The 16,204-nt window shown below is 37.0% G+C and overlaps 1 protein-coding gene across 1 annotated transcript in view; it reads left to right on the top strand.

Moving 5' to 3' along the window:
- Positions 1-16,204, top strand: part of CHM (CHM Rab escort protein) — a 243,664-nt gene that overhangs the window by 160,077 nt on the left and 67,383 nt on the right. Inside the window, exons 11-13 of the mRNA XM_045290565.1 lie at positions 10,105-10,209; positions 10,599-10,662; positions 15,685-15,781. Coding sequence (XP_045146500.1) covers positions 10,105-10,209; positions 10,599-10,662; positions 15,685-15,781 — 266 coding nt within the window. The remainder of the gene's footprint in view (positions 1-10,104; positions 10,210-10,598; positions 10,663-15,684; positions 15,782-16,204) is intronic.

Genomic DNA, 16,204 nt, shown 5'->3' on the forward strand with positions numbered 1-16,204 from the left:
GCGCTTTAACGCGTTCTCGGTTTACTTTGTGAGTGGAAATCACGCCCAAAAAAGAGATTCAGGAGAGACCCTAGTACCCCAGTTCTAACTTCTGGACGCCACCTCCCCGTTCCCTTCGCCTTACCTCCCAATTTTCTGGTCTGGCAGCAGGAGCTCTGGATGATGCGTCTTATCGGATCGCCATATTCCCCTCCCTCCGTTTTAGTGGTATTGAGGAGCCACTGGTGTCAGAGTCATGGAAGCTGCATGGTCCATTAATCCTTTTAATTAACTGTTGTCATGAGTCTTTTTTTGTTTTGATTTTTACTCTTCTTTGCTCTGGTTGGAAAGAGACCAGTAGTAGCAACTTAGGTGGCTGCACAGAAACTTTTAAGACATCATTTACTACTCACCAAAGTAAGTTGTAGAACCTTGTCTATGTGGATTATGTTATGCCAATCAAGTTTGATATGCCCCAAGATTATGGTCCTGAACTCCCAAACCCAGCAATTTATTCCTCAAGATGTTTGGTTGTGGCTAAGAAGTCTTCATTATTTTTATTTCTGTATGCTGTCCTGTGTTCATGGATATATTTACAGTACATCTAAGTACATATGGGGATCTATCTTCTAACTTGTATATATTTGTATTTCCATTTGCCTTCCCACTCTTTTGCAGCTTCCATATCTATCCATGTATCCCACTCATAGATTATTGTTATTGCAGGATTTTGTATATACCTTTGCTGCCTTTAACTCATGTGCTCTTCCTAGTGTCTTCTTGTGCCTTGATCAGTGTGTGCTCTCCTGTCCCTTATGTATATTTCCTTTCCCTTCACCTAAGTTACTATGTTTGCACCCTTGGTGGCTGTGGTTAGGTGCCATTGAGTCGGTTCTAACCCATAGCGACCATATGCACAACAAAAAGAAATGCTGCCTGGTCCAGTGCCATCCTCACAACTGTTCTTAGGCCTGAATCCATTGCAGCCACTGTGTCATTCCATCGTGTTGAGAGCCTTCCTCTTTTTCACTGCCCACTAAATACTCTGGACTTATCCTTCTTTCCTTTCCCACTTTGGTTATCTTCAAAGAATGCTTCTGTCTGTATGAAAACTTTCTCTTGGCTCTTCAAAGCAGTGTACTAGTACAATATTTGCCCTTTTTTGATCGACTGATTTCAGCATAATGTCCTCCAGGTTCACCCATGTTATGAGGTTTTTACAGATTCATAATTATTAATATTACATAATATCCCATTGTGCACCATAGTTTATTTATGTATTCATTTTTTATGAACATGTATTTCCCTTGTGCTATTGTTAATAATGCTATTAACATTAATAGCATTAATAATAAAGGTGTCATGCTCATATTTCTCTAGGATATATGCCTTCTTGTGGGATTGCTGGATTATATGGTATTTGGCTCTAACTTTTTAAGGAAGTGCCATATTGTTTTCCACAGTGATCCCACCATTTTATAGTCCCACCAGCAGCATATGAGGGTTCTAATGTCTCTACAGCCTCACCAGCATTTGTTGTTTTCTCTTGTTGTCGTTGTTGCTATTAATGCTGACGTGAACGGATACCTGGTTATTGTTTTGATTTGCATCTTTCTAAAGATCACATTCATTCCTGTATGTGTTCACTAGTCACCTGTATGTCTTCTTCGGTGAAATTTCTGTTCATATCCTGTGGTAGACAGGATTCTCTAAAGAGATAAAACCAAATTGCTGATAATTTAATATATTTATTTATAAAGATAATTAGATATATAACAAAAAATGAACTGTTAAATCATATACAGATAAATATATAATACAAGAAATAAACAGTAAAATTATAAAGCACTACAAATGGCTCAATGCAACTCACTCCCGTGAGAGAGAGAGTTGTGAAAAACTAGCAGTCCTTCAAGTCTAGTCTGCTGCCAGATCTTCCTCTGTTTATAGAGAGAGCTAGCTATGTCACCACAGCAGCCAATCACAAGGCAGGTCACCAACTGCCAGCCAGGTCACCAACTGCCAGCCAGGTCACCAGCTGCCAGTCCCCAGCTCCAGAGATGTCTTAAAGGGCCCTCAATTTACAGTGACATAGTCTACAGGTTAGGCGTCCCTCAAGTAGTGTAGCCTTTAAATTGAGACACAGAACAAGCAAGGCAGCCGCACACTGGTCCGATGATCAAAGAGCGAGAGACAAGAAAGGCGAGGCTCACCAAGGCATTTATCTCTCTGCCCTTCAGTTAATCCCACTTGTGTTTATCGGCCAGGCTGGACGATAAACTATCTCAATCCACCCCTTGCCAACCTGGCACCTGTACATAATTTACGGACATTGATGAAATCACACTTATACTTATCAATCATCTATTATACATATAAATGAAAACACAGTTCAATTGTATCTGATATATCATACCTGAATGAAGGAAAGATATGCAATAAACACATAAAGAAAATACATTGACAATTATAAACCTTGCTTTTGCAATTGATCACGTGGTCGTAATTGATAGGTAGAACTACCTTCTACTTCTACCCATTCTGTATTACCTTTGCCCTCAGCAAGCACCTCAACTGGCTGTGGTTTTTTGCCTGGTGGGGTGACCAAGACCTTCATTCCTGAGTGGTTTGGGTCATTATAAGTCCTGTCAGTATTGGGTTGCTGTACTTTACCATTTACTTTAATCACGGGGCATGGTAGCACTGAGTCGGTCTATGGGAGCTCCTGGATTCCAGACATATTCTTCTTTACCTCCATTATGTAACACCAGTCCAATTTCTCCTTGGTAATCAGGATCAATCACACCACTCAGTACAGTGACACCCTTCCTGACCTGTTGATCCAAAGGCATAAGAAGCCCAAAGTGGCCAGAGGGCATTCTCAGCTGCCAGTTCAGTGGAATCCGTGCTGTGTTTCCGGGTGGAAGAGTTCCTTCCTTCGGGACCAGGACCTCCAGGCCTGAGGAACACAGGGTTGCTGGGACAGGAAGCAAAAATGCTGCAAGTTGATCACTAGGAGTAATAGTGAGTGGTGCCACCGCAGCTTCCACCCCTTGGTTCCTGGACCCATGAATTCTGGCTATTGGAGACACAGCACCATATATTGGCCGCTGGTTTAGAGCATATACAGCTTCCTGGAGAACATTGCCCCAGCCCCGCAAGTTGTTGCCACCTAGTTGGCGCCGTAATTGTGTCTTTATGAGCCCATTCCATCGTTCTATCAAGCCAGCAGCTTCAGGATGATGAGGAACATGAGCGAGGCTCACCAAGGCATTTATCTCTCTGCCCTTCAGTTAATCCCACTTGTATTTTTCGGCCAGGCTGGCACAATAAACTATCTCATATCCTCTGCCCATTTTTTAATTGGATTGTTTTTATTGTCGAAGTATGGAATTTTGTATTAATTTTAGAGATTAATCCCTTGTCTCATATGCCCTTGCCAAACATTTTCCCCCAGTTAATAGATTCTCTTTTTACTCTTTGATGAAGTCTTTTAATGTGCATAAGTATTTAAGTTTTTGGAGGTCCCATTCGTCTAGTTTTCTTATTTATGTTTGATCGTACACTTATGCCATTGATTAGGATCCCTAAATTTGACCCTACTATTGCTTTAAACTTACAGTTTTAGATTTTGACCTTTGATGCATCTTGAGTTTGTTTTTGTATATAGTGAGACATATGGATCCTATTTCATTTTTATCTCAATAGATAATCAAATTTTGCCAACACTTTGTTAAAGAGACTCATCCCTATGTAATGGGTTTCAGGCCTTTGTCAAATATTTCTTGTCCATAGGTGGATGAATGTACATCTGGGTTCTAAATTCAGTTCTGTTGGTTTTTGTGTCTACCATTGTACTAATACTAGGCTGTTTTGACTCCGTGACTTTATGTTTTGAGATTGAGGAGTGTGAGGCCTACATTGTTCTTTAGTACTACTTTCCTTACTTATGGCCACTTTCCTTTCAATATAAATGTGGTGATTAGTTTTTCCCTCCCTTTAAAGAATGATGATGGAATCTGAATTGAGATGGCATTTTATCTCTAGATTGTTTTGGTTAATACTGGCAATAACACAATGTTAGGTCTTTCTACTCATGAACATGGTATGTTCTTCCATTTATGTATATCTTTCAGTTTTTTCCAGTAGTGTTTTAAGGATTTCTTTGTATACATGCTTTATTTATATAGTTATATTTATTCCTAAGTACTTCATGGGGTGGTTGGCTATTGTAAATGGTATTATTTTCCTGATTTCTTTTTCAGAGTTTTCTTTGTTAGTATAATGGAAACAATTGATTTTTTATATGTTGATCTTGTACTCTGTCACTTTGATGGATACTTCCATTAGTTCCAAATTTTTCTTATTGAATCTCCAGGATATTCTATCTGTTGGAGCATATCCTTTGCAAATAGTTTTAATTCTATGTTGATTTGGATGCCTTTGATTTTCCGTTATTGCCTTATTGCTGTTGCTTAGACTTAAAATATATTATTGCATAGGAATGGTGGTAAAAGGCATCCATCCTTATCTTGTTCCCATTCATAAGAAGAATGTTTTTGGTCTCCATTGAGAATAATAGTAGATCTTGGCTTTGGATATATGCCATTAACAATGTTGCGGACTTTCTCTTCTATTTCGATTTTTGTGGAGAGTTTTTATTAAAAATGATTGTTGGATTTTGTCAAATGCTTTTTCTGCATCTATTGTTATGATTGTGGAGTTCTTTTACTTTGTTTTATTTATGTGGTAGATTATGTTGATATTTTTTCTAAAGTTAAACCATCCTTACATACCTCATATGAATCCCATTTAGTCATGATGTATTATTTTTAGTAGAATCTGTTCGCTAGTGTTCCATTGAGAAATTTAGCATCTATGTTTGTAAGGGATATTAGTCAATAATTGTCTTTTTCAGTGATATTTCTGCTGAGTAGGAGCCTTAGTGATGTAGTAATGAGTTACATGTTGGGCCACTCCCATAAAGATTTGCAGCCTTGGAAACCCAAATGGGCAGTTCTCCTCTGTCCTATGGAATCGACATGAGTCAGAATTGACTTGCTGGCAGTGAGTTTGTTTGATTGTTTTGCTTGCTGAGTTTTAGTATCAATGATGTGACTTGGTTGTATTTGTCCTTGTGGGGAAAACCATTGAATCTCTGATTTAGCATGTTCCATTTGCAAAATGGTAATGCAATGATTGGTGGTTAAATTTCATCAGTCACTCTGTAGGAGAAAGATGATGCTGTCTGCTCCCCTAAAGATTTACAGCCTTGGTATACTCTATTAAGGGTCACTATGATTGGGAATAGACTAAGTGGCACTTTTTTTGCTTTTATTTTTAATTAGAAAATAATATAGTGATAGTATTATATGATGGGATACAAAAAACTGGACAAAAGCTTTTTGTAGTACACATTTTCCCCCACTAGGTGAGCATCAAGCAACTCTCTCTGAGTTAGTGTAACCAAGCAGTGTCACCTGGGAAGATTCCCTCTGGTCACAGTGAATTTTTTCATAAAAGCAGTTTCGCTATCAGACCTAGTTTTTTTGTGATAGCCGATTTAAGAGAACAGCACGTGGCTGTGAAATTTTGCTTCCTGCTCAGGAAAAATGCCACAGAAACCATTGTGATGTTGAGCACAGCTTACAAGGACAGCAGTATGGGAAAAACTCAAGTATGTGAGTGGTTTTCTTATTCTGAAAAAGGTAAAATGTTGATTAATGACAAAACTCGTTCTAGACGGCTGTAAACTTACTTAACAGATGAAAATGTTGATTCATAGTACATTTGGAGTTTATTCCACCAGGTCAGACTGTTAATCAAGCTTTCTATTTAGAGGTTATGAAAAGATAGCGTAACAGTGTGTGATAAAAAAGGCCTGATTTGTGGCAGATGGGGGACTGGTTTTGTCACCATGACAGTGAACCTTCTCACGCAGCCATCTCAGTGCACCAGTTTTGGGCAAAAACGGCCTACCTCTCTTGCCCCATGCACCTGACCTTGTTCCATACAACTGCTTTTTGTTTCTGCAAATGAAGAGGGATTTGAAAGGACAGCAATTTGATGACATAGAGGAGGTAAAGAAAGATACAACAGAGGTGCTATCAGATGTTTCCAAGAATGGAATCGCAGATTTGATAAATGTATTAAGTGTAAAGGAGAGTACTTTGAAGGTGATATGATTGTTTTATGAAAAAAAATTAAATTCTATCTTTGAAAAAAGACTTCTGGTTTTGGGGGGTACCCCCTCATAGATAATGTAACCTTGCCAACTCTCATGTTAGTTGCAATGAAGATATAGAAATGAATAAAACATGATGTTCTTTGTACCAAGAGATGTTACTTAATAATGTTGTTGTATTTCTTGTTGTTTCCTGAGATCACGGAAAGCACATGTGTTATATAGCACAGAACTGCTCCATCGGGTTTCCTAGGCTTATTTATGGAAGGAGATCGCCAGGCCTATCATCTGTGGAGCTGATGTGCTTGTTTCAACCACCAACTTCTGTTTGAGTAGCCAATCCTAACTTCACTTGTTAACTTTAGCAAGTTCAGAATAAAGTCTAGGATGCATGAAACACTGTGTAATTTGGCCTTTGCTTGGCCCTGTAGCCTCGTCTCTTTTCATGTCCTGGTTTTCATTTCCTGGTCATAAATACTGAACTGCTTGAAATTCTCTGTAACTGCCCTTCCCTGATTTGCCTCTGTACTGCGTAAATGCTGCCTCATCTGCCTGAAAGGTTCTTTCTCTTATTTCCTTATTTAGCCTCTGTTCATCTTTTAATCACTTAATGTATCATTTTCTCTGGTGAGTATTCCCTTATACTCTATCCCTTCATCGCAGGTTTAGTAAAGTACCTCCCCTTAGTATTCTCATAGTGCCGTACTCTTATCTCTTATTCCTATACTTGGCAATTTCATGTAATTTTGGTGTTTGTCTGAATCTGTATTATAATGGGAACTGCTTCAATATAAGATATTTTTATCCTCATTTCCTAGAATAGTTCTTGGTACAGAGATGTTATGCCATATATTTATATTAAACAAATGTACTTCCCACGTGCTAGTAGTCCATGACTCAGTTTGAGCAATGCCAGCAGAGATGGGAAGAAGCTAGTTCCAAGAAATAGTTGTAAAGTGGAGTAAAAATGTAGTGGTAATTAGATGTAAGAAGGGAGCTCCTGAGGTAGAGAAAACCGTGACTGCTGGTCTTATCAATGCCTGAGTAAAATGGTCTTGCTAGTACTGCATGGAACAGTGGTTGAGGAATGATGGTGAACTCATCATGCTTGATTTAAAGGGTGTTAAGTCTGTCTAGAAGGAAATAGGTGATAGACAATTTAAAAATATTTATATAGAATGTAAGAGAGGCCAAAGTAAAACCCCACAACTTTGGAACAATCTTAACTGGTGTTTGAAATTGTTGCAGTAGATTTTTACACAAGATAATGGTTGAGGAAAAAACCTTTTAGGATGGTTTTAGCTGGTGGTAGCATTTGAGGTGGTGGGTTTGAGAAAGCATAGAAGAGCATATGGAATAGGAATAATTATTTACCAAACATGATGTGTGTGCATATATGTATATATGTGTATACACACACACATACATATTTCCATACCAGTAGCTCTTGACTTTTCTCTTTTTAGTACAATGAAATACAAGAGTAGCAAAGTTATATTATAATAGAATAGTGATTCTTTCCTGGGATTTGGGAGCTTATCAGAATCTCCAGGGGTACTTATAATTTGAAAAAAGTCCCCCAGGTGTGATTCTGATTTGCTTCCTTCTCCCCCTCCTCCTTTGAGAATCACTGTTTCACCTGGAAACTTCAACATAAAGAGGCATATTTATTAGTAGCTATTCCTGAATAGTTGAATTCTCTAATTTCCTGTCCCTCTATATTTCTCTTTTGATTGTTCCCAATTGGTCTTTTTAATATTGTAACTTCTAAAACCAATGTCTACCAACCAGTAATATTTACTACCAAAACAGCTCTATTAGTACTTGACAGCCTCCAAAGCATTCACAAATTGGGACCAGATTTAGTTATGTGGTTTATTAAAATATGTCCCTTTGCAAAAACCCACATTAAAGTTCAGAATTTATACAACTACAACTCCCACCCTCTGTTCCCAGTTTTATTTTATGTTGTATGCCAAAGTTGAAAGAATTTCAGTGTATCTGCCACTGAAACCTACCATTAGAACATTACATAAGAACCATTAGAACGAAATATTTCAGAATGCCTATCATTAAATAGAGTTCAGTATTTGTTTACAGTTTTTTTGGATGTAAAATAGATATACAATGAAAGACACAAATCTTAGGTGCGCATTAGCTGAATTTTGGCAAATGATAAAACTGTGTAATCCAAATCCATGTCATTTAGCAGCCCTCTACCTTTTTCCCCAACTTATTCTCTCTTGATTTTCTATAGTCTGTGAGCTAAGAGGAAGAAAAGGGCTGTGAGGTTTTACAGAAGAAATAGGGATCATTATTAATGACAGATCATATCTGTTCTCTGTAACTTAAACAACCTTGTTTTTCAGATTGTATATGAACATTTTAAAACAAAACAAAAACTGAATAAGTAGTTTCTTGTTAAGTAGTTATATTTAAGTAGAAATAACTTTCATCTATTTAGCTAAGGAAGTATTTTAAGGACAAGGGCTCAAGTTTAATACAATGTGAGGAGATGAAGATAGAAATAGAGAAAGTAAAGGGAAAGGAGGGGGAAATGGGAAAAATCATATAAATAGTAATATACTATAACTGAAGGTAGTGAATTGATTAAGAATATATATTAAGCATATGTAATATAATCAAACATCATAGTCTATCCAGAAACCAGTGAGATGCCATTTATTCAAGAATATCATAGGCTGTCTTTAGGCAATAAAATCAAATTCGCCTACTCTTGGTCTTCTATTTTGTATTCCTTTATGGCTGGTAAATATAGCTTATATGATTTTTTTTAGTGATTTAGTATGTTTATATTAGTATATTTCAAATATGGTGTCTTGAAATTATTTGCTTGCATTTTGTGAGGAGCATTATTCGTATATTTCAAATAAAATAATTCTGGTCCCCAAAGGAGAAACTATGATAAAAGTAAATTACATGTATATTTCCATAATAAAAGTATACAGGAATATGCAGCCATTTGCATAGTGTTCCTGAAATCGTGTGTACTGGCTTTGTCAGTGCTGTTAAGTCCATTTCAAGGATATTTCCTTTAGTCCATTAGTTTGGATAATGAACCCTATCAAGTACATTTATAACTTGTGGCGCTGGCAAGGAGATGGATTCTAATTTTCATCCTTTCATCTAGACACATTGAAAGAAGGTCAATGGAGGGGTCTGTGTGATTCATTGTTCCAACACATATCAGATGACAGAGACCTGATAATGTCCATGCATAAGTGTATTCCTTATTTGGAAACAGCACTTGAAAGAAACCTTTCTATGGTAGACCTGTGAATTAAGGTAGTAACAAATATTAAAAGAAGCTCTATCCACCCCACCCCACCTTTTTTTTCTGGTAAAAACATTATCAAACATGTGACCAGATAGCTATTCTTGAACAAAAGAGAGAGCAACACTTAACAGCAAAATAAAAATGATCTTAGTGGCTTTTACTGATTGTGAACAATATATGTAACAGGCTATTTAATCAACTTTTTTCTTCCTCTTATAGTTATTTAAAGCAGTGGGGAGATCCTGTTTTCTAAGCAAGGAAAAGCATTTGTTTCTAAATTTTAGCAAAGTGATAAAATTAGAAAATTATTCTAATTTTACCATTAGTTGTTAATGACATTCAGGGTAGACATTTAAGTGAGATTTCAAAGTGATTTTCCATTTCAAAGAACTGATGGCAGCAAAAGTAGCCCTGGTCCTGCAGTTGTTAATCAGAATTAACAGCAATAGGTGTTATGGCAAAACAATCTATTTTCTTTCATTTATTAACAGCTTTATGTTAAAAATATTAAAATTATAGGCAACTTAAGATTATCTTCGCAAGTAATTAGTTTTAAGATTTAAGCGTGGTAGCTGTTTATTATGTTAATTAAAATATTTAATCATTAACATGAACTTTTTGTTATGCTTATTTATCTTTATAGATGTAAAGCAATCATAGATCAGTTCGGCCAGAGAATAATCTCTAAGCATTTCATTGTGGAGGACAGTTATTTTTCTGAGAACATATGCTCAAGTATACAATACAGGTAAGGCACGGTTACACTCATGTGAGAAAACTTGCCCATGATTAAGTTGACATTTGCATATGATGAGTCTGCTCTTCAAGTATGGTGTACATATAGAACAAACCTAAAATATATACAATATCTTGCCATTAATCTCTTATGGGATCTGCTTTGGGGGGAGCCTAGCATATCTTCCTTTGTCTCAGATGTGGTAAGTCTGCAGGTCACACATCCTTCTTTCATGAGCCCAAAATATATTAAAACAAAAAAACTTGACTTGGTTTTCTGAGGTGACGCTTTTATCCTCATGTAAATCTTTGAAATGTGCCATCTGGTGGTTATGTAAATATAAATGAAACTTATCCATGAAATCTGAATCACTGATTTATGTGCTATTTTGTGTGTTATAGGCAGATCTCCAGGGCAGTCTTAATTACAGATAGATCTCTGCTAAAAACAGATTCAGATCAACAGGTAATTTTTGTTCTCTACTTTTTAATAATGTGTCCAAGATTAAGTTACATGTTAATATATAAATCAGTATTGCTGAAGTAAAATATATCAAATCACAGGTACTAAAAGGTTTTAATATCTTTTAAAAGTTACATAACGGTTATAATGTAAATGCTGTGTTTTTTAAAAGGAATTTTTTTTTAGCACAAATAATTGTCATCTCCTAGATTTACTCTAGTAATGTTAGACCAAAGCTTAGTTTTCAACAATTACTTTTATGACACAGAAAATACAGTATTGTGGTAAGAAAAAAGAATCTTAAGATAACACATTTAAAAAATGTTCTAGTGAAAGGATTTATAGTAACCACCCCAATCGTCATGGTGATAAACTCATCATCAGCATTAGACCTGGTGTGAATGAACTTTAGGACTCTCAGAATATTGTAACAATTCTTAGTGTTGCTATTTCCTCAGTACCATCATCCAACATTGTTTGTTTCAGTGCCTTCTTTCTCCTTTGTACCCCTAATCTCATAGGAATTTCTTTATGCCTGTGGTGTCCCTCAGTCTGGACACAGCAATATATCCCAGCAATATGTTCCTTTTCATTATAAAATGACTATTTTACAACAATGACCAAAAAAAGTCACCTTACTCAGTACATGTGACTGTCAGATATATGCTATATGCAGAACTGCTAAATGAAAAGCTCCTAAAATTCTTCAAATTATAAGCATTTTATTATATAAAATAGATGTGTTCATTCTACATGCGAGCACAAATACTGCCATTTCATTATTCAGCAAGCAATGCCTTTTACGTATAAGCCACTGTGTGCTAGCTTGATGTTGAAGAGGTAGTGGTAGCCATCATAGCCCACAAAGAACTTCCTGTCTGGATGATATAGACAAGTAAAGAACAGCTGCAATTCAGTGTAACCAGTGAAAGCATGAGTGTAGTATAAGAAAGTCTACAATAACTATCATAGCACTAATTACGAAAGTGTACCAGGGGGTACCCCCCAAAAAAACCGGATTTTTTTTCTTTCAAAGCTGTGTATCTAAACTTTTTTTAACAAAACAATCATCACCTTCAAAATACTCTCCATTACACGTAATACAATTGTGAACTCTGCAATTCCATTCTTGGAAACATTTTCAAGCTCCTCTGTTTTGATGACTCCCTTGTTCTGTGTCTACATCATCAAATTGTCCTTTCATGCCCTTCTGCATTCGTGGAAACAAAAAGAAGTTGCATGGAGCGAGGTCAGGTGAGTCAGGCATGTGGGACAAGAGAGGCATGCTGTTTTTTGCCCAAACCTGACCCACTGAGATGGCTGCATGAGCAAGTGCATTGTCATGGTGACAAAACCAGTCCTTCATGTGCCACAATGTCACACACTGTTACTCAATCTTTTCAAAATCTCTAAATAGAAAGTTTGATTAACAGTCTGACCTGGTAGAATGAACTCAAAATGCACTATGAATTGACATTTTTCATCCAATCGGGAAGTTGATGGATGTCCAGAACAAGTTTTGTCATCAATCGATATTTTACCTTTTTTTGAAATGAAAAAATCATTTGTACACTTGAGTTTTTCCCATAGTGTTGTCCTTACAAGCCGTGTTCAATATCACAACAGTTTCTGTGGCATTTTTCCTGAGTAGGAAACAAAATTTCACAGCCGGACACTGTTCTATTACATCGGCTATCACAAAAAAAAACGAGGTATGAGTGAAACTGCTTTTACAAAAAAAAATTCACTGTGACCAGAGAGGACCTTCCCAGGCAATGCCACTGGTTGTACTAACTCAGAGCAAGTGGCTCCATGCTCACCTAGCAGGAAAAAGGCATAGCATGAAAGTGTTGCTCCGCTCAGTGTGATTCCGGTTTTTTGGGGGTATCGCCTCGTATAATTGTTGATTATCTCATCTATATCCCCTAATAAGCCATGAATTTTGTGAATGAGTTGAAAAATGACAGGGATGCACAAAAGTGAAAAGGAAAAATAGAGACAACTCTTTGTAGAAGTTGTGAATTGGTTATTGAAAATGGATGTTAGAGTAAAGAAGGCTTTATTTTTCTCCCTTCTAAAAAATATAGGCTGGAGGAGAATAATTAATGGAGCAAGCCCCATAAAGGTGGCGAAGGTGGGATACAAAGAATGGACAAAAGTATTGACCTTAGGTAGACTATGGGGCACCCTGAAAGGAGAGTGAATGCAAGACCATTTTTAGATTTGGGAGGTTCCATTTAATTGGTTCCATTTGCTCATTAAATGACAAGATAAGGTCCTCTTCTGAATGGAGATGCAAGAGTCGGGATGTGTCAAAGCTCAAGGACAGTTTTGAAATTTGGAGAATTTTGAGAGTGGAGAGTTAGCAAATTCACTATTTTGTAGTTGGTTTTCTGGGCAGAGTTTATAAATTTATAGTGACAGTACATTCTCTTAAGTCATCTAACCTGGTCATTGCCTTGTGAGAGACCTCTAATCCCGTGTCCCCTCTGCTTCCTCTTAGTCTATCTGCTCTCTCCTGCCCTCTTCTTTTTTTCCTGTCTTAAACCTCTTGGTGGATCTTCTGAGTGGCTTTCCCTCTAACATTGTCAGTTCTCATAGAACCTTGTCCTTACAAACAAAGGTCCCATTCCTGGAACAGGCTATAGTCTGCACCTGGATAACTGAGGCTTCTTGAGAAAACCGGACAAATAGACAGATTGACGTTACCATAAAGTGATGAAAGATAGCTTCCCTCAGCTAGGTCTTGGGTCCCCTCTATCAATCAACTCATCTATGATCCACAGGCAGCTCCCTCTCCCTTTCTCCTTCAGTGGCTATTCAAAGTCTTAAACTCTTTCATCAATTCTGATCCTCTTACCTGCTTCACTGAGAAAATGGAGGGAAAACACCCTATAGAATAACCTTTGACTTCCTGCCCTGTCACCCACAACTTAGGTATAGCAGCACAGATAATAATGAGGCAGCTTCCTCCACATCCAAAGCCAACCTCTTTCACATTTTCCTTTGACTATCTCTCTCTGCTTTCTTCTTCTTCTCTCTCCTGCATCATTTGCTTCTTCCCACTGCCAGTCTTCCTTGTATCCTATTTTTACATTAGTATTTTTTTTTAACTGGGTGAAATAAAACCAAGAGCCCTCACTTGACTCTAGCCCTGTTTCTATCTAATATCCAGCCTTTTAGCTCCTAGTATCAAGCATTTTCAAGACGGCACATATACTTGCTGCCTCTAGTTTCTTACTTCCCATTTATGCCTATACTACAAAAACTTGGTTTATACCTCAAGCTTTTACTATAGTTGCTTTTTTCTAAGTAACTTCATCATTGTCAGGGCCTTTTTCTACTAGGATAATTCTGCTACATTTACAATGCTGGTTTTCCACTTCCCTCTTGAAATGCTGTGCCCGTGGTTTCTAGGATCTGTGCTCGTCTGGTTCTCCTCCTGACTCATTAAGAATTCCCTACCTACTACTGCCTTTGTAGGCTCATTTTCTTTGCCATTTGCTAAAATATCAGAGTTCCTCAGAATTCTTATTTCAACCCATAATTTCTTTTGCTTTATACTCACTCATTGGATAACTCCATCTATACTTACAGCTTTAGTTCCACGTAGATATTGGTGACAGTCACTTTTGTGTCTCTCAGGAGTGTCTGCCTTCCATAACAAACACCTATCCCAATGGTTAGCACCTGCACTCCCATCTAAGCGTCCTCTTAATCCAGTGTTTTACTTCCATGAATAGTGCCAACTTCCAACTACAACTACAACAGCTTCTTCGATCTCTTACAGCTCCTTGTTGTGTTAGTCCGGGTAGACTAGAGAAAAAAATCCATAGACACTCATATGAGATAGTTTTATATAAAGGGTAATTGTACATTAGTCAAGCATCCCAACCTAGTCCAGTCCAAGCCCATAAGTCCAATATTAGCCCATATTTCCGATACCAATCTATAAAGTCTTCTTCAGACTCACAAAACACATGTAATGGTGCCGATTGTAGGACGATCGCAGGCCAGTGGGTAGAAACTCTTTGGATCTGGTAGCGTTGTAAGCATCTCACCGCTGGCAGAGGTCTCTACATAGCTTCTCCAGTTCTCAGGGTATGGGGTCTATCAGCGTAGTGCCATGTGTCTTGTCCTCAGGGTTGTCTTGCAGGAAGTGAGCAGAGAGAGCGAGAGAGAGAGAGAAGTCTCCCACCTCTAAGGGAGTGAAATACCGGAGTCCCCAGAATTCTCAGACAAAGGTCATGCCCACACAGATGCCTCATTGATTTTATCTTGATTAACAGACCAGACTCCACCCCTTCACTCATCATCCCTTCAAATTGACACCAGATTATGTAACTACCACACTTGTCTTCTAGTTTCTGTCAATTTACTTCCGAGAAATTGCTTCAATTTCCCTTTCCTCTCATTTGCACTACTTTTGTTAAGGGGTTCAACATTTCTGCTTTCTAATTGGTGTCCTTGCCTCTTGTCTTTTTCAAATCCATTTACCACATAGCTATCAAATTAATCAAAATCATGTTTCTGGCTTTCCTTTCTTTGTTTCCTCTATAGAATTCTTTCCTTTATCCCTCTTAAAATTCAACAATTACATATTCAAGTAATGTGATAGTAAACACGTGTGTTTATTAAAATCAATTTGTGTATTTAGGATTTGCTGTAGGCATCTCTTTTGCGAGCTTTCAGTGTAACATTCCCAGACAAAATATAAGCATGACACAGGGAAAAATGAAAATGAGGGCTTTAATCTTTAGCAGTAATTCGTTTCAATATGAAAGGATACAGTTTTTTTAGATTGAAGATTAGAGTGAGATTTAATATAGAAGTGTGAAGTGTTAAAGAGAAACATTGACCTAGTGGACATTACTGTCTTAAATATAAAGCTAGATAACAAACTTTTTCATATATTAGTAAGCACTTTAATACAAATATTACATTCGACAGTTAACAGAACTCTAATGATAGAAATTTGAAATTGAGATTTAATGACTATCTCTGATTTTTGTTTCTGATTTTTAGATTTCTATTTTGATAATCCCAGCATCGGAAGCAGGAACTTCAGCTGTTCGGGTCATTGAATTATGTTCTTCAACTATGACATGCTTGAAAGGCACCTGTAAGCACAGTAGACTATGGTTATTAATCCTATGAGTTTGTTGAAGTAGTAAAGGAGAAACTATTGCTATAATTGTTATAGTCAAAGTAATAGGGATTTCCTTATGTGCTATATTTTTAGTATTTGTTCACATTGGATATGTTCATAAAGTAAGTTGTCTTTAACCTTTTCCTTGTCTCTAAACATTTCTGTAGGATTTATTCATTTTTTTGTTTCAAATATACACAGAAGAGGATACATTATTAAAACATATTCCAGTGACTTTATTTGCATTCTTTGTGTTGTACTCAAAGAATCATTCTTACTGTCCTTCTGTGGTTAAATCTTCACAGGATCACTATTTAAAGTTCTCCAATGAAGAAAGTTTGTTGATGCTCTAATTCTTTCTGTGGTCTTTCTTACGTTTGGTGTAAGCCTTTCAAA

Source organism: Echinops telfairi, unplaced genomic scaffold (genome assembly GCF_000313985.2).
Source record: "Echinops telfairi isolate 266 unplaced genomic scaffold, ASM31398v2 ScPeMD7_42;HRSCAF=159, whole genome shotgun sequence".
NCBI lineage: Eukaryota > Metazoa > Chordata > Mammalia > Afrosoricida > Tenrecidae > Echinops > Echinops telfairi.